The 19,225-nt window shown below is 49.0% G+C and overlaps 1 protein-coding gene across 6 annotated transcripts in view; it reads right to left on the bottom strand.

Moving 5' to 3' along the window:
* Positions 1-19,225, bottom strand: part of TP73 (tumor protein p73) — a 33,843-nt gene that overhangs the window by 8,921 nt on the left and 5,697 nt on the right. For all 6 annotated transcript variants that reach the window (XM_042883328.1, XM_042883330.1, XM_042883332.1 and 3 more), the window contains 3 exons: positions 17,867-17,962; positions 17,017-17,140; positions 10,170-10,415 (listed from right to left, as the gene is read on the bottom strand). In XM_042883328.1, the coding sequence (XP_042739262.1) occupies positions 10,170-10,415; positions 17,017-17,140; positions 17,867-17,962 (466 nt within the window). The remainder of the gene's footprint in view (positions 1-10,169; positions 10,416-17,016; positions 17,141-17,866; positions 17,963-19,225) is intronic.

The raw sequence follows: 19,225 nt of genomic DNA, 5'->3' as shown, positions 1-19,225 counted from the left end.
AGGGCCTGTCCCTCACCTTCTACTAACTGCTGTCCAGGGCACATGTGTGAGGAGATGCAGTTCCCTTCCACCTTGCCATGCTGTTTTCTAACAAAGAATTTGTTTGCTATACACGAGCCCACCCCTGTGCACAGAGCTCAGCTAGTCCCTGCATGCAGGGCATGCTTCTGTTCAAAGCATTTTATCTCATTCCCACAACACGTGCTTTATGCCAAAAAAATACCACCGTGCTGAATGTTTGTGAGGATGTTAATGCTTGTCCTAAGCCACCAAAATACAGGTGTGCAATGGCCACTGAGTCTTTGCTCCTTATACCACGCAGTGAGAAAGCATCTCTGCTCTCTCACGGGCAGAGGGCTTACTTCTAAAGCTGAGGGCTCTGCAGCAAGCAAATAACCTGAGTGCAAGGCTGCTGGTAGGACGCTGGGGCATGTCATGGTGTCACCTTTTAGCTGGTCCTTTACATACGGTAGGGGTGCAATGCCTTTCTAGCAATGGAAAGAGAGAGCAGCACTGGAGCAAGGCTTGAGCCCATACAACCTGCTTGCATGGGTGCAATGGGGACTTAATGCTCTTGTTTTGGGGAGACAATGTGGCAAAACAAGGGTTATGTGGAGGGGGCTCTTCCTTGCCAGGTGTTAAAACACTGACAACTCCTGTCAAAGGATCCTTTCATGTAGACATTCCCGGGCAGCCCTCAACACGCCTGGGAAATAAAACTGCTCTGGAAGAGTAGAGGTGCATTACGGCAAGCTCTTTGGTAACAAATTCTCTCATTATACCATGTTATGACATGGATAAATCTCTGTTAAATAGCACAGCGATTGCCCCGCAGGGAGAAACGCTGCTGCTCAACACAGGCATGCCTCTGCTGATAACCTTATCATGTCTTAACAGCTCCAGCATTGCCTTCAAAGATCCTTCAACAATAACAAACTATTCTTTTAAGGAACTCCACACTGATAACTCTGGGCAAGAAGGATCAGGGTTGCATCCTGTGAGACTGTGCTCATGGTGCTGGATCAGCAGCGCCTGGCTCCCTGCGTGCCCTGCTGCAGTCACTGCCAGAGCAAAGCTGTCCTGGTCTTGGAAACCCTGCTTGTTCATGCTCACTTTGGGAGTGAGCATTATATTTCAGTGCATATTCAGAATCCACGGAGACTCTTATGTGTCTAGCCGTGTTCTCAGCCAAGAAAAGCAGTGTACACATAAGGGACAGTAAAATGCATGCTTTGAGAATCCCAGTAGAGTGCCATGCAGGTGCTCTGCTCCTCCTGGTCATCTACAGCTGGGCAAAATTGTGCTTTCAGTTATTGATGCTTCCTGAGGTGCAGCTGAAGTGCACACACCTGGCTTACAGAGTGCACCAAGGCACTGTGCCTTCCTCAAGTGCAAAACAGGAGATTTGCCAAGTGAAAAATCAGAACCCCAAGGAGTCTCAAGGAGTGGTGCAGTCACCTCACTGCTTCACACTCATCTTTTAGCCACGGCTGTGTCGCTGCCATACGGTTTGAGGGCAGGCCTCAGGCTGTCCATCCATACCATTCCTGTTTGTGTGCAGTTTTTACAAGCTGGTGGCAGCTGTGGCTCCTGCAGGTTTGGGAGCGTGCTGCAGGAGAGCTAGGCTGCCAGCCAGTGGACTGTCCCTGGTATATGGGGAGCAAGCATGGACGGGGCTGAGAGGGGGAGCCGAGAGGGGCTGATGCCCCAGCAGCACCCCTGGGTGCCTGAACACATTGCCCAGCATCTCTGGTGCTGGTGTGGCAGCGCTGAAAGATCTCAATCCTAGTGTTTCTTTCACAGCTACACAAAGGTCTGAATTTGTTCTATCTCTAGGCATCTCCTTCCCTTACCTCCAATCCCTGTTCTGGGCTTTAGGCTGTTAGTAAAGCCCTTCGTATTCTTCAAGTCATGTCTGATTGTAGAAGGAAGTCAGACAGCCTGTTACTGTGTTTGCAGAGCACAACAGGTTCACGTCGCTGTGGCTTGTGGATGATTGTACGGCATAAACAGCAGCAGTACAACTGAGCAACCACCCTAAGCTTACATAAACTTGCAGAGCACATATTCTTGTTCTCTTGTTTTTTCTCTCTTACAGGCATGTGGCTCTCAATGTAAGCACACCTCTATTTGCTGCAGGGAAAATACAATGACACCTCTTTTGCTGCTGCTGCTTCTCTGCTCCTGTAATGTCTTGTAGCACAAGTCCAGAGCAGTAAGACTGAAAGAAAAAGCCAAATTCTCCTTTCTAAGTGTTATCTTACTACTTCAGCCACTGCGACCAAGGAAATGTTTTGTGCATTACAAGGTTCAAGTGACCTAATACTCCACAGAAATTCATGGAGACTCATGTAGCTGCAGATGTGACACAGTGAAACTGAAGTTAAGCTTAAGAATGCTGCTGTTCACCCTGTGCACACATCCAAGCTGCTCTGGAAGAAATTCCTGCCCCAATCAGCCCTGCAGCTATTGTGCAGGAAGTGAGACACAGGAGAGGTGGGCTTTCCTCACATATGCTAAGATCTTTGCTCAAAAAACAACCTGAATCTTCAGCACAGAGACCTGCCAGCAAAGTCCATCTGTCCCTGCTCCACTCTGGGCAGCAGAACCGCTAGAAGGATGTGTCCCAACAGATTTGGAGCTGATAAAATCTTATTTATCTTCAACTGTTGACACCGAAGCGTCTAGACTTGCCTGCTTCAGGAGGGCTGCAGCCAAGTCCTTCTTTCTCTCTTGAAGGAAATGATTTGCTCAACAATTACTTTTTCCACAAATCCTCCCCCCTTCTCCCAACCAGCCTCCTCCTCCTCCTCTTCTACATTCCACTCTCCTCATTAGCTTTACTCAAGACGTGTCCAGGACTGCAGTCAATGGATCCCAATAAAGCCACTAGCCTGGCAAGGGAGAGAGAAGAAAAGTGCTGCCTCCGGCTGCTAATTTCCTTGCACTCCCCAGCAAGCAGCTGCGGAGCTGCATCCTGGGACAGGTTTGGACAGATCGCAGTGGAGAGGTGATAATAATGTGTCTGTCATCTTACCCAGACATGTAGCATCTTGCAAACCGCAAATACCGTTAACCGGCTCGGACGAATCTGTTACGACAGATCCTGGAAGACATGCAGACTACAGAACTTAGTTTTTCTTTCTAATTTTTTTTAATAACCATTTTTTAATCACCGGCCTATACGACTTCTCACTGAGTTAGAAATTCCTCCTAACGTTTTCTTTGCTGCTCGCTTACTACAAGCTGAGGTTGTGCATCACTTGTGCTGAACAGGAAGGCATCCACCTGTGCCTGGTGCACGTGGGCTTGGCACAGCACGATGGAATGGCTGCAAGAGATGCACCAGCATCCAGGTCCTCACCCTGCAATGACCAGGACCTGCCTGAGACACGGGCTTTTCTCCAGAAGCCTGGTGGAGCCCCAGCAAGAGTCTCTGGCCACCACAGCACAGGGACTTAGCAGACATCCTCAGTCCCATACTCACAAATGCTGGACCACCAGTGATGTCTTAGGGCTGCCACGTGGGTATGGTGCAGAGAGGCACCTTGAGGTGTCCTCTAGCCTGGCACCACTTCCCCACAGCAGTTTGGCTTGCTGGCATGTCCCATCTCACCTTCCTGCTGGTGAGGCAGTTGCCAGCAAGTCGTTTCCTTGACCTGTGCATACCATACACGTTCAAGATAGCGGAGCTGATAGTGGGTCGTGTTGGAACATCACACACCAGATTCCTTTGCCTTTTTTCTTAATTCCATTGTGTCTGGAGCTGCTGGAGCCTCATCCACGCCCTGCAAAAGCTCATGGAAAGCCTCCAGTAGGCTGGTTTCAATGAGCTTTGGAGCAGGCTGATGCTGAGGTTGCTTTCCTATTTCTGGCATGCCAAAATATCCATGCTCTTTTGCCCAGCTACTCAGATAAAAACAAAAGTGTTTATGGCTCAGATGTAGAGCTTACTGAGCCATGTTCATTTGCTCATTTTCAGGCCACTGCTGTTGGACAGATACCTCTGTAAAACATAGTAAGCCACCAGAGAGACTGAAGCATTTTCTATAGACGCTCCTGAAGACTTTCCCCTCCTCTTTATAACTGCCTCTCTATTTCAGCTTACTTCAGGTATCAAGGAGAATTTACCTCCAGTAACCCCAATCATTTCCATCCTTCCCTTTCAGCTGCCTTCAAAGTAACCATTTCAGCTCCCCCAATCTCCCAGCACCAAAGCTCCAACTGCAATATTTATGGAGCAACCAGGCTTGGGTCTAATTAAACCCCAGTGGTTTGCTTTGAGTAACTGCCTGATTCCACCTGCTCTCGCAGCAGACCCTCACCTTGGCTCTGACCCCCTCCAGCCACAGAGACCTGCCGTCACTGGCTGTGCACCGAAACAGCAAGCGTGATGCTGTACATGAGCTGGTAAGGGGTTTCCTCATTGGGACCAGACCCCAGCTGCCTGCCAGGGCTGGGTGGAGAAGCAGACAGCTGCCCCTTTCCAGCCAGGCCACGGGGGGCCAAAGACCCCATTAACGCGTCTGCAGGCTTTGGTGCACACTGCAGTGTTTTGGAGAGGAGGGAGCGCTGATCCACCTCAAACCCAACTTGAGAAAAATACTAATTATCTATCAGTTACCAGCTGGCCGGCGTGGTGAGGGGCTGCCTGCGAGAAACAGCCAAGATCTGCTCACGGCTCTTGCATGTATGGGCAGCTCCAGGGAACTGAGAGTCCTGATAGCTTCCAACAAACAGGCAGGCTGCTGGCGTGCCCTGTCTTGCACGGCTGCGGCTCCGTCCTCCTCTCAGCCCCATCAGCACAGCCTGCTGGAGGGGGGCTTTGAACATGCAGGGAAAACCTTATTTTCAGCATCTGTTCATTGCTCTCTGCTAATAAGAAGGCCATTAAAAAATTAAAATGAAGGCTTCCTACAGAAAAGACTAGCACAGCAACTTTGGGTCAGAGTTGGTTGTGATTTTCAAAAGCTGAGCTTGATGCTGTGGATAGAGGCAGCCTGGGAAGTCAGGACCTTGCCACCCATTTGCTGCCTGGCATCTTTCTGCAAGAACAGAGCTGTTTCTGGCAAATGTGGGCCCCAAATCTGTGCACAAAGTCTTCATCTCTCTCCACCTGTTCATTTCATAAGTTCATAAATTCACCACTTGAAGGCTGGAAAGAACAGATTTTGATCTTAGATTTTCTACACTGCTACTCTAAGACCCCCACCTTCTTGTCCTGGATTGAGCCAATGGTACCTGCTTGAAGTACAGCTTATCTTTAAAAGGATAGGTAGAATCTTAACTTAAATACTTCAGGAGTTGGAGAATCCACCACATTCCTTGGTAAATTGTTCCTATGGTTAATTATCCTCACTGTTTAAAAAAAAAAAAAGTTTACACTGTGTTTCTAGTCTGAATTTGCCTGGCTTCATCTTCCAAGCACTGGATCTCATTATGTCTTTCTCTATTAGATTAAAGAGCTGTCTGCTATCAGAAACCATCTCCTATGCAGGTACTTGCAGACTGTGATCAAGCCACCCTTACTCTTCTCTAGGAGACCTTTAATGCCATGCATTTCTTTGGTATCTCTCTACAAGGCATCTGCTCCAAATCTTTCATCTTCTTTGGATCTCCCTCCCAACCCCTTTCTATTTTGTCAACAACCTTTTGAAGTGTGGACATGAGAGCTGCACACACAGCACGGCAGTGGTCTGGGCAGTGCTGTCTGTGAAGGCAGCCCAGCTCCCCCAGCCACAGTGACACCGTTCTGCTGAGCACTCATGTCCTCATGGTTCCCCAACCATGAGCCCAACGCCTGCAGGAGCCTCCTTTCCTAAATGGAGAGCCTCATTCACTCGGTTAATGTCTCACCTCGCATTATTAAAAGATTGTTTATCATCATTTGCTTGAGCTGCAAACTTAATCAACTTTAATGTATGTATTTCCAAACCCATGGGTAACCACGTGGTAGGATTCCGTGGAACCCTGCAATACGGGATATGAATTCCTGCTACAGTTTGTTTTCCAGCTGACTTATCATTGCTGAGAATGGACAACACTGAGTTTCCCAGAGAATATCCTTCAGAGGCAAAAGCCTTCAAAAATAGGAGTCTGTTAAGCTACGTGCTATGTATCAAAAAACTACGTCAAATCACTTGACAGGACTGCCTGTACTGAACTATTTGTTTGGCACTGCCTGTGCACCGCCAGCTCTTTGTTGCTTGGAGTCTTGGTGATTCAGCCCAAAATTGAGAGGCTGATGGAGCTGCTGATCCACCAAAGGCTTGCGTTCACAGCGGAGGGCACCCCTCAGCTCTGAAATGATGGAGGACAAAGCCAAGCAGGGGAATTCATGGTCAGTGCTTGCAACTTGCTTAGTGTACTTGGTGCAGTGAATCTTAAAATACTCAAAAGCTACTGATGAAATAAGAAGTGTATTTTACAGTTGTTTCTTTTCAACTGCAGGAATAAACCAGGCACGTCCTTTAGCACACCCAGATCATGAATTCAGCTTCTCTCAGCAAAGACTGGACCATTACTGAGCCATCAGATGCCACTGTCCTCCACTGCCCGCAACTTTTAGCTTTCTTTGACAAGTGCCTGTATTTCCTAACAGTTTTCCCATTAGTATTTGCACGCTTCTAGATTTGTGTTCTTAATTCATGCAGAGAACCGTGCTGTGTATGTACATCATTATTTGTATGTTGCCTGATGGACAGTATATAATATGTGATGTTTTGCTGAATTAATTTCATCCTTCAGCCAGGACAGATTTTCAAACAGCCTAATTTTAATGCAGACTTTGAGAGGGAGGAAGGAAGCAAGCAGCCCCGTCTTCCAGGCTGCTGCACGGATGGGACAGAATTTGGGAGCAAATCTGTAAATCTGTCACTTCTGCAGGACCACTCATTGTGCAGGCAGCACCTCGGGGAGCTGGGCAGTCTGCAGCCCATTAGGGGTCCTTTGATGGTGGCTGTCTCAAACCATTACCCACATTCTCCAAGATGCAAGGCGCTGTTGGCACACTCCTGTTCTCTGTGAGGCTCAGCAGTGGTGCAGTGAAGCCTGGTCTGGTGCTCTGAAATGTCAGCTCATGGTGCTGGCTGGTGGCTTACATTCTCTGCAGCATGGGAGGCTGCCACAGCATATTGGCCAAGGGTGTCCTGAGTCTGGCCACTTCCCCAAGGTGCTGGGTTAGAAGGGTTTGCTCAGAACTGATGTGGCATGGCTGCTCCAATATCCAAAGGAGATCTTAATGCAACAGCTTGAGAACCAAAGCAACCCCTTCCTGACTAGTACAGCTCCCAGCAGAAAGACACAACAGATACAGGGCTGCAGACAGCATGTGGTGATGCTGAGATAGTCTGGGCTCAGTTTAGTCAGTCACAGAAAGATCCCTGGTTCCTTACCACTGCTCTGCAATAGCAGGAGCTGGACTGTATGCTTGCTGTCTCCCAGTGAATAGAACCAGTACTCCTTGTCTGCGGAGCAACCTGTGCTTGCAAGAAGGCTCTGTGCAGGAGGCAGCACTGTGTGGGTGATGCCCAGTGCAGCTTCAGCAGCTGAACTGGGACATGCCTGAATCTCTCCTCCAGAAACAGCAGCAGCCTGCCCCAGAAGTGATGGGGCACTTGTGGCCTGGGATGCAGTCAGCAGCAGGACATGTCATCCCCACCAAGGACACTGCAGCTCACAAGAGATGCCAGCATGGCATGCTCACCGTGTGGGATGGGCTCCGGGGGCTTCCTGCTGCTCCCTCCTTTGCTGTTCTGGGGACAACCAGCCACCTTTGTGGCTTTTTGTGATTTACTCCGTGCAGCTGCAACATGCAGCTGGGATAAAGGAAGGGTCTTTCCTTACTGCTAATTAAAGGTGAGCACAGAATGTATTTTTAATAGGTGCTCTCCATACTAAACGTGCACAAACATATCCTGTTTTCCGTGCTGCCCAAGGGTATCCTGCAGCACCCAGCCTGACCCTGCCCCACAGATGTGCCCACACCATCACACAGCTGTCTCCCACTAATGTCCAGCCAGGGACAGCAGCAAGCAAGCATCTGACACTTCCCTGTCTCTTCCCTCTGTAACAGGACAGCTGGGACGAGAAACACCACACTGGTGTGCCTTTGGCTTCCATTCAGATGCTTCACTTTTCAAAATCACACCAAGGAGTGTGCCTCCTCCTTTGACTCATTGCCTATCTGGCTGGCATTGCCCCAAAGGTTTCAGCAGGACGTCTGTCCTGTGGCCACATCTGCTCCTTTCTCTGTGTGCCTCTGTGGTTTTTGTGGCACAGGAATGCCTGTTTTCCTGTGCAGTTCCTATTTTACATTTAACTGATGTGAGTTATCCCCTAACATGTGCAAGAGTGGACTAGAGTCACATCCTATCCAGAAGACCTTCAGTTTAGTTAAAACCTAACAAATGCATCATTTAGCAATATCTTGCAAGGAAAGACGGTGACAAAGAGTGCCGGACCAACCACTCCTAGGAAGGCAAGCTGTACCTCATCATGGTGCTCATCCCAACCATCGGTCAGCACATGTCAGCAGTGAGGGCTGGAGCTGATGGACCAGATACAGGGAAACTGCTTTTCAGCCCCGGCCACTGATTGATCTCAATTTAAATGTGAGCTCTCTAGCAGCTTGCTTGAGCTGTGCTGCAGTGAGCCGAGCTGTCAGCGTGAAGCTGCACGGCGCCGTGCTGTGCTGCCTGCCCTCACAGTAGGGATGAGGACTCCTCACCCTGCCTGGGTGTCACTGTCCCTGCAGCACCAGGAGCAGGCAGTGCCCACAGGGCAGCACTTTGCTGCAGAACTCATCTCACATGGAACTGCAGCACGAACAGACTGAACAGACAGAACAGACGAACAGTCTGCTGCAGACTCTTATGCCCTCAGTACAAAGCACATGTGCAGCTCCTACGCCAGCACCGCAGCGCTGTAAGCCCGCTGTGTCCTGGGCTCTGTCTGCAGAAAAGCATCCCAAGACACTTTCTGTCTACTATGGAAAGGACTTTCTTAACAATTAAGCACATCAGCTTCCAAAAATACAAGTCATTCTCACACCTTGGGCTGACACATTACTCCTGGACAGCTCTGCTTGTATCGTGATAATGTCAAATGACAGCAGCAGAGGAAACCCTGTTACTCCCTCTTTGTGTCACCTGTCTCATCACAGCCTCTCTGCTCTGCAAACATTCTTCCACGGAAAAGAAAAGCCACAAGCATATCTGAAAAGAGCTCTTGGAGACATTCAAATGGCAGTGATGAGGACTGCAGGTGACCACCATGCAGCAGGGAAACCTCCACAGCAGAACTGCCTTCGACTACAGCCACAAGTGATGTGAGTTAAAAATACAGTCACACACATCCAGGAGCCAGCCTGTGACTTCAGGACTTTTTCCCACAAAAAGAAAAGCAGCTGTACAATGCTCAGGTTAATTCTTGATTAGAGCAGAGGACTCCTCTGTCTGTCTGTGGACGCACAAGAAGACCAACAGTACCCCAGAGTACCAGGTACTGAACCCACAGGGCATGCATGATGCCGTGTAGCCATTTCTTTGTAAATAAATATGTACTCTGTTAATTTGTTGTGGCTTCTAGAGGTAACATTACTCTTCTGATACAGCATAAAAGAGAATTAAAAGTGAAAAGTAAGGAGTTAAAGCAAAGCTAAGAATGGCCCCAACAGAACAGAGCAGCGGTCCATCTCGCCTGCTGCATCACCACTGACAGCAGTCACTGGAAAATGCTTTGGGAAGCACCATGAGAACAAGGCAGGCACTTCTCCCTGCACATTTTTCCAGCTTTGTGATCTTCGGGGACATTTACATGTAGTCCATGGAACTTCTGCAGCAGAGATTATATTCAAATCACCGTGTTTAACCCGTTTGGAAAAAAAAACTAAACTAAACAAGAACAAACAAGCAACAACAAACAGCCTTAAAAGTAAGCATTAGGTGTTTCTGCCTGCTTTTTCTTATCATGGTCACCTGTGCAGGCAAAGCCCCCACCAGTGGTGGCCGTGCAAGAACCACACATCCTGCAGTGCCACACACAGTGTTCCCTGAGCATCCCAACACCACCAGCACCCAGGCACACATGTGTCTGTGGCAGCCTGGCTGAAAACACTGCCTACAATAGCAAGCATCTCTCTAGTGAACTGAAGAACACATGCAACTTACTGTCCAGGTGGCTGACTTGGCTGTGCTGGATTGCTGGAAGGTCACCTCAAAGTGGTGGGGACCTGGGTAGTCAGTGTTGGAGGGGATGACAGGAGCTGGGGACATGGCGTCGAAGGTAGAGCTGGGCTGCGAGTAGGGTGAATGCGTTGGGACATTGGAGGTGTGCTCGGAGCTGTAAGGGCTGGTGGAGGCTGCTCTGCTGCCGATGCTCTGATCCATGCTGTTGTTCAGCAAATTAAACTGGGACTGGAGGAAGGGAAAAGGGGAGGAGGGAAAAAAAGAAAACACCAGCCAGTTTAGAGACATGGAAACCTCAGCTACACTTCTTCAGGACTTCAGGTGTCCTGTTACAGCTTCCTTAAAGGGCCAGCGTGCTGGAAAGTCAACCAAAATAGTTGCTCTGGGTTGGTTTGTTTTTTAAACAGGTCACCACTTGTGTAAAGGATAAACTCAGTACATTTAAGTCGTCCCCTTTTATCAACTTCACCCTCACTGGAGGCAGCACGATGCCAAGATCCCCAGGTTTCTAGCACATTTGACATGCAAAACAATTCTTTTGCAAGTAGGGGGAACAGACCTGAGTTTTTTTGAGCTTTGCTAAGATGTGGGAAAAGTCCTACTGCATTGAGGGGGAGCGATGACCACGGCACTGCACACACGACCACAGGAAGGCTCTTTTCTTCCCTGAAGCGAAGCAGGTTGGTTCTCAGCAAATTCCTGGAACCTCACCAGCCTCATCAGTGTTACCAATTTCCAGTAAAGGACTGCTCAGTGCCAGACCTCACAGCACTGATAACGCCAGCCAAGCCTGTGGCCAGACCTCACGCAGGGCAGAGGTACCAGGGGTACCAACCACAACTGTCACGGGAGAACTGACCAACTGACCCTGTGCTTCTGGGCTCTGCCTGGAACTGAGGGTGCTGGCAGCCAGTGTGGAGGAGAGGTCTTCTATCCAGAAGACAGAAGGAGGAAGGCTTTGACCTCCGCTCTAACTCCACATCATCCCTGCCACAAAGCAGCTCAAGCACAGCAGCAGCCTGGCATCCCCAGGTGAGCACCCCACAGCCACGGCTCTGCATCCTGCGTGGCACTGAGCACTTGAGTTGGTGGCAGTTGCTGATGTTGCCAGCTGTGGATGCAATGCAGCATCTGCTCTGCGCAGCCCAGGCTGGTGCAATGCCTCCCGCCTGCAGCTCTCCAGAGATCTTTATGGAAATGTTGGTTTTGCAGAGTGCTCTTTCCACTTGGAAATGCTGCAGAATTCAAGCAGAATTCAAAGCCCTAGAGCAGAGACAGAAAAAGCTGTAGTTGCAATAGAACAGAAGGCAGCAGTGCAGCCCCTGCAGACACTGTTACATGTTAGCATGACCACCAGCTCAGCTCAGCACCCTGACAACGTGCCCCAAATGCCAGTCAGTACCTCAAACCCCAGAGCTCCTGCCTTGCTTGCTAGCAGATTGCAACCATCGTGATGGCATTACTCCAAATCAGACTTTTTCTGCACTCGTTCACTTATCACAAATGTACATGTGGGTGCCATTTCTGGAAGGAGTTCCCTTCCACGAATACGAAGAACCAGATCTGAATGGTGGTTTGTGTAATTCGTTTCATAGCTGGGGTGTTTGCTTTCAGTGGCTTTCACTGATGTCAGTTTAATTTGGGGAAAACCTCAAACTACAAAGTGCACGGCTGTGATGCAGCACACTGCAAATAAGGTCACAGAGCAAACTCTCAAACTCATTTATACACCTACTGGCTCTTATTCCAAAGTGCCGGGCCAAAACCTTGCTTTCCTTATTTTTTTTCATTATTCCTTTTTTGAACAATTATTATCAGATATTTCCAATAAGAACCAGCAGCATTTTCAATCTGTGGGTACTGCCTACGCAAAGTTGCATTCTCAAAAGTAGCATGGCTAAAATAGCCTTCATCTTTCATCTGAAAATCAGGCCAATTGTTTTGTTTTTCCTTTTTCTGCATATTTTCCTGTGTCAGTGCATCACTGCTTGCATCCCCTCTGGGACATCCCACCCTGCTCTCACCTGCACCCGTCCCCCTGCAAGGTGGGGATTGTGCCATCAGCTGCTGAGCAGCTCTGGGAAGCCTGGTGGGCAGCGTGGTGTGAGCCGGACACAGCAGCAGGCTGGGGATGTGCCTGCTCCCTGGGAAGGCTGCAGGCTGAAAGGCTCACGACTCAGGAATCAGGAGACATGTTTTAACTTGGGATCCACACCTCACCCAAACTTGTACGAGGTATAATGGCTTAAACGCAATCACCCTTCTGCAGGAAAGTTCTCCTGTTGTCTGCATCTATCATAAGGTTCTTGGAGTCTGTAACTAACTGGAGGAATGCTGAACAAGACCTGACTTGCTCTTACAAATACAGCCATTTTGTCCCCTAGAATATGTGCATAAACCCCTCTATTTCTTCTTGCTGCACTATAAATAGCCCTGCTAAACAACCCCCATCCGGGCTTTCCACAAACCCAGATTTTACCAGGAGAAAAAACCACGAGAAACTTCAGCAAAATGGCATTTAGGGATGCAGGAGGGAAGCCATGGCCACACCACCACAGCCAGCTGCCAGCAGGGACCTCGGGGACACGCAGCCCTGATGGTGACACTGGCTGGAAGCTGGGTGGGAGATGTAAAGCATCGCATGGGCAGAGATCCTCAAGGAGAAAAGGATTGTCCTCGTTACGGCAGCACAGCCATTCCACAGCTCAAAGAATCCATGAATATCAAGATTGAGCAGGTTTGTTCTCTTGTGATGACTGGGACAACGGAAAGGCTTCAGGGAACATTCTGCACACACCCTGTACCCAGCCATGGGTGTTTTCTTAGGAATAAATGGGAAGCGAGCGTTCCTCACTCGACAAGCAAACAAGCTGAGTTTCAGACCTGCCGTAGCACACGTAAGGGCACAGTCAGACAAAAGCAGGTTGGGTTTGCACTGTCAGGCACATCAGGAGCGGGTGCCGTCCCAGTTACTCATATCCTGTCAAAATGGGAAATAAACAGGAAGCATTTTGCCTCCTGGTGAAATCTGCTAACAGAAATCTGCTCCAGAGCCGCAGTGCAGAGAGGGGTGAGGTGTCCCCTGGGAAAAAAACACAAAAAGCAGTCCTGGTGGGATGTGTTGAGATTACAGTGCTTAGAGCTGGGGCTGTGTGGGGCTGAGGTGCGTGGCAATGGAGCTCAGTGGAAGGCTGAATCAAGGCTGATGAACTGAGCAGAGCATCACGACCACCCTATGGGAGAGAGACTTCCCTTGACAAACCAGAAACCTCACAGCAGACCCATGAGCAGCACCCCAGCCTGGAACAGCACTCAGTCATTTCTGTTAAAGTGAAGTTGTACCTGACATAAAAGAGTGCTTTCTCTTATCACCTGAAGCACATGAACCAGACTCATTCAAGTCAGCTGATGCTCAGGGCATCCAAAGGTGGGAAAGCCAGCCTTTGTAAATTAGAGGAAATTTCATTTCAGACCTTCTTCACCCCAACTAACACTGCATGTTTCTCTGCATGTTTTATGATTTATCCTGCTCATAGCACAGTTGGGTTACAAAGCAACAGGCAAAGGCCCCAGTTTCTTGGATTTATAAGCCTGTTGGAAGCGATACTCAGAGCCAAGTGCTGTGTGTACAATGACTGACTTGGTTCTTAAGATCGAGGAGGTTTTGGAAGTATTCCCTTAACAGACAAATCCAAGCAAGAGTGTTTGTATGTTTGTCAACAAATCCAACACAGTGCTTGTGTATGTATGCGTGCAAATATATACATGTGTTTATACACACACATCAGTAAGCACATGATTGCAGAAAGGACATCTCAAGCAGCAGCACTACAGCACAGAGCAACACAGTACATGTGTGATTTTCACTACTTGTGTATGACAAAAAGGGGAAATCAATTTCTGGTTGGGAAGCACACCAGTGCATCCTTCTATCAATACTACATCTGCATCTAAATTTTTTGAATGCCAGAAAGCTGACACAAAAAGCTTTTGACCAAGAAAGCAATCTCACCACTTGAGGACAGAGCTGAGGCTACATCACCTGCAAGCACAGGTGCCATTGCATCCGCCCCTCCCAGCAGCTTTAAACCAGGAAAGGCAAAGCTGCCTTGGGGATGCGGGTGTTTGTCAGGAACTGCAGTCCTTGTGCTTGAGAAGGTCTGAGGAGAAAACTAAGCTGGGCTTGGCAGGCAGTGTTTCCACCGAGGGATGCTCACAACTCCCTTAGCCTTCAGCCAGGTTTCTCCAATGCAAGCGTGTACAATTTGCACGTACAAAGAAGACAGAGAGCCTGTCCTTGCTTACATGAAAGGTTTAAATCGTGCCTAGGTCTCTGCAGAGCGCAACACAGGAGCAGACAAAACGTGAAAGAAGCATGGACTGAGCTAGTGAAGCTGCAACAATCCCAGGTAGACACAGTTCATTTTCTTTGAGCTGCCAAGTGCCTCAGATACAGAGGAGCATTATGTCCAATGCATCCCCAGCACGTCCCAGGCAGCAGTGTGATGGCTTGGAAGCAGAGCCAGGACACAAACTGAGCTCCTGCTGCAGTGGCAGGGAGCAGGCACAAGCAAGAAGCAACAAGGTAAGACCATTAACAAAGAGTAGCACCTACCGTGGTATAATGCTGCATCGGGTCACTGATGTACAACATTTTAGTCTTCTTGGGATTTACAGACAAGTGGGAACTGTCCCGGCAGAGGAGTCATGGGGTCAGGAGGAGATGGAGCCAACCAGGGAGACGCAGTGCTGGAGCATGAGGTGCAGGACTGGGCAGGCAGTGCCAGGGATGCAGCACTGGCCACCTGCGTGCGGTTTGTTGGCTTTTTTGCCTTTTTCATCTCCCTTAGTTCTGTCAACTAGCTGCATCCAACAACAAAACGGGGCCCACCCCTTTCTGTCCCTCATGACTATTCATTAAAATGCAGGGCAGGCCCCAGCTTGCCCAGTGATGGACGAGGCTGCACCAGCCAGTCCCACCAAGGGGAGAGCGGGGGTCCTACTCTGCAATTAAACCCAGCCAGATTTCATTCCAGAAAGCTGCTTGCAGCATTGCTGGAGTCAAAACCTACCTGATCGGCACCCTTCACCTGCAGACTGAGGTGGCCGTGCTGATGCAGTGACCCTGAGATCGTTCCAGTTCTCACTTGAAGCTGTAAGAGCATCGCTCTGTCCCTCTGTTCACCCCAGGCTGGGGGATTCTTTCCCACTGTGTATCAGTGGCAATAACAAACCACGTGAACAGCTTGGACTGGAGCTACCCTGGCTTAAATGCTACTGGAGGTCTCACTGACAAAAATTCCTGGAGACCAAGTAGCCACCCGTGTCCCAGTGTCACACGAAAATCCAGCAACAAATGCTCTTTTTCTCTCTGTCATCCCACCTTTCTTCACTGGATTTAATTGTTTCATTGAGAGATGACCTGTTCTTTCAAAAAAAAATCTAAGAAGGTGAGGTGCTTACTGAACTGCTGGCTGGAAGCAGGGCATGAGGTTGGAAGCACAAAGCCTGCAGTCGGTCAGGTCTCCTCCTAACTCAGGGCAGAGGGCTGAAAGGTCTTTGCTTCAGCCAGACACCACTGTGGAAGTCTGCATACTGGAGCAGACGGGCAGTTCAGAGTAGTGGAACATATTTTCAAAGATGTAGCCAGTGTGCATCACTTGCCTCTCTACAGTGTGTGCACGGACCCAAGCACAAAGAGGTCAGAGCAGCATCCTAAGCCAAGCTTTAAGTACTGCATGAACTGAAGCTGGCATCTTTAAGAAAAAAAAAAAAATAAGGGTGGCTGTTGTTCTAAGTAACTCACATTATTTGTTTATTTGTTTTCATACATGTCAGTCTGCCATGTGTTTTGGTGATGATAGCTAGCAAAAGCTACGCTCAGCTCATTTTGAGCTTAGCAGCACAGTGTTGAGTTGCACAATGGGATCGATATAAATATTTACTCCTGGATCGTTAATTTGAGCTCCCTCACCCCTGCAAGCCCCCCAGCCCTGGCACGCTGTGGGAACAGCCTGGTTGCACCAGGCTCCTGCTGAAGGGGGCTTCAGTTCTGCAGCAATTGGAAGCTCTGCAATTAACACTGCAGCCCCCACCTGAGCCGTCTGCCAGGCTCCTGCCCTGCTGCAAACAAAGGCCTGGCTAGAGAGGGAAAGTGAGCTAAAAGCGAGGGAAAAAGAGGTTGGGGGAGGGGAGGCAAGCTGGCGAGGAGCGAAATGGGCTTTGTGGAGGGAGATGCTGAAATGGCCAGAGCTGCTGCGTGTTGAAGGGATGCTGGTGGGAGGCCAGGCTGCTTGGGGAAGGAGCATTAATGCTGGGAGCATCACAGAGGCTCATGCTGCCTTGAGGATGCCTGCTAGTGGATTTCGAATGCCTGTCTGGGCAGAGGGAGATCCTGATGCCAGATGAGCTGTAGTTACTGTGTGCTGTGCAAACCAGGCCTTTGGCTTTCAGAAGAGACAGCAAGCTGGTCTTTTTGAGGGGGTTATTTCTAGTGCACTGTCTCAGTGCTGTTTCAAATTGAGCAATTTTAAAGACTCTGTCTTTAAAAGCCCTTCCCAAACAGGAGGAGAGTCCAGCAAAATGTATTAACATGTAGCCACTATTTTACCAACTATTGTACCGTATGACTGCAAAACTGCACTACAGTCATTTTATTACAGGTTATTGGACACTGAACCAAACGATGGCAGCTTTGCATCTTTAGTGTTTCTGTTTTGAGTTATGAATAAGTAAGTTCCATTTCCTACCCTGAAGCCACTCAATCACTAGGAGAAAAACAAGTTTGTATCTGATGTATCTCTCACTTTTGTAGTCTGAGCACACTCACCATAACAGAGTCATTCATGCCTCTCATCTGGAAGACATCCATTGTGATCTCTGTGCGGTTGGAGACCTCATTGTTGCCTGTATGAGTGGATGGAGAGAGGTCGAAGTAGGTGCTGTCTGGTGCCCTGTGAGCAAGCAATGGCAGATGGTCAGCTTTCCAGCTCTCCTGTGCAGCCTGCGCCAGCAACAAGGGCTACAGTTCAGGAAAACTGGCCATGCCCAGCCCAGGCTGGTCAGTTGTTGGTTCTGGTGGTTACTGCTGGTGATGTCCCTTCCACAGTGTGCTCTGTTACATGGGCATGGGTGAGGGCTGATGCTGTGCTGCTGGGGCAGTGAGCTTCCCAGCAGGCACAACACGATGCACGTGGCCTCCTCCCCTTGCAGCAAAGATGAGTTGGTGTCTCCTCTCCCACAATAACTGCAGAAGCATTGCTGACCTTCGCTTTCTTATACAAAAAGTGTGCCCAGATGCTGACCTCTGATGTGCAAGAGTGCAGCAGCAATGGGGCCCTTTGCTATGTTCATTCCTTTGCATTTATGATGGAAATTGAAATTGCTGATGGTTGCACAACCCTCAGAAAGTTTCCAAAACCTGGGAACAACTTTGTGGGGCCCTGCATTCAGGGCATGCAAAATTTCCAGCTTCTGGCTGTCTAGCATCATTGAGGCAAAGTAGTTTGGCAGCTCAGAGCCTGGGAACACAATTCTGAATGCAGGAAAGGAACATGTGAAAATTGGTGCACGTGAAAGATGCTAGTCTCCCTTCATGTCATATTGATTAGATGTGCTAATACAGATTACATGGCAAAGAGGCACGTCTGCCTCAATACACATGACCAAATGACACTTACAGTGTACTCCAGAGGTGTTCAAATGTTGTACTTTCATCAGCAGGAGAGGACTGGGACATCTTCACAGAGGGGGAGTCTGGCAAAGGATAAATCACTCTAGGGACAAAGAAAAACAACAAAGTTAGTGTTGTAGAGTGCAAACAAAATGTTTCCTTTTTTCCTGGTGGCTTAAAGACCTGGATATGCAGGTATTTTATTTGTTCAGCACAGGAATGGAGTGGATAATCGAACGCAGCATTTACGCTGCTCTACTCCTGCAACACGCACAGAGACCCAGGTCAGCTGCACTAAACTCAGGTTATGATAACACAGGTTGCAAATGCTGTGTTACAGAACCATGTCACAGAATATCATTCCCTCCTGTTTTTTACTGGTGCCCAAACTCAGGTCAGCAAAGCACAGGAGCTTTCTGGGCTGCTGGGACAGTTCCCATTGGGCTCCCAGAAGTGTCCCTGCAACAGACCTCTGGCTGCTTAATCTTTCTTTAATGCTGATATTTCAGGTGATGACACCACTTCCATCATCTCCAATCTTACAAAGATGTGGGTATTTTGGAAAGGGCCAAAGTGGCAGGGTTCTAAGATGTCAGCCCATTTCTGCTAAATGCTAATTCTGTGACACTGGGTTCCCATCTGAAATGTTTACAGCACGCTCCAGCAGTTCTCAGCACTGCTACTCACAGCCACTTCCACCCTTTGAGAACTATTCTTAGTAATCATTTTGAACCAGGTTCATTCAGTAAAGGGCTTAGATCTCTCAGACAACAACACTGAATTCTTGAGTAGGAAGTCTCTGAATAAAACTGAAACACAAAGTTAGTTGGCGAATAAAGTCTTGCAGTGAGAATCAGAACCAAAAACATGCTTGGTGCTGCTCCCCTAGATTATGCTCAGCAGCCCAGCACCAGCAGGGGAATGGGGAAACCCTCCTCAGCAAGGCTGGTGAATGATGGGTGGATGGGGTGATGGTACATGACAAAACTTGATAGGACAGCACGGAGAGGCGCCATCTGAGAGTGAGCTCAGATCAGCTGCAGTGTGCTATGAGATACAGAGAGCCCAAAGACCCCCAGTTTTCTGTCTTCCTTCAAGCACCAGAGCACTGAGAACACTGTGATCTTTCCTTTGTGCCTCCCCAAGCCCCCGGAAGAAAAGGCAGCATGCTGCAGAGAGCTGGGCTGCAGCCATCTTGGTCAGCATGCTGCTCGCAGCCACACCATGCGACTGCCCTCATCCTCCTCCTCCCTGGTCCCTCGCTCCCCAGAGCTGCAGGGGCTGCCACCCTGCCCTTCCTAACACCTATGCACCCCAGCTGCACTCCGGTTACCCCTTTTTACTCACACAAAGGTTACCATCTTGT

Source organism: Lagopus leucura, unplaced genomic scaffold (assembly GCF_019238085.1).
Source record: "Lagopus leucura isolate 7727_CA_CO unplaced genomic scaffold, USGS_WTPT01 Super-Scaffold_100037, whole genome shotgun sequence".
Taxonomy (NCBI): domain Eukaryota; kingdom Metazoa; phylum Chordata; class Aves; order Galliformes; family Phasianidae; genus Lagopus; species Lagopus leucura.
Note: the sequence above shows the minus strand (reverse complement) of the source record. Positions and strands in the feature narration are given on the sequence as shown.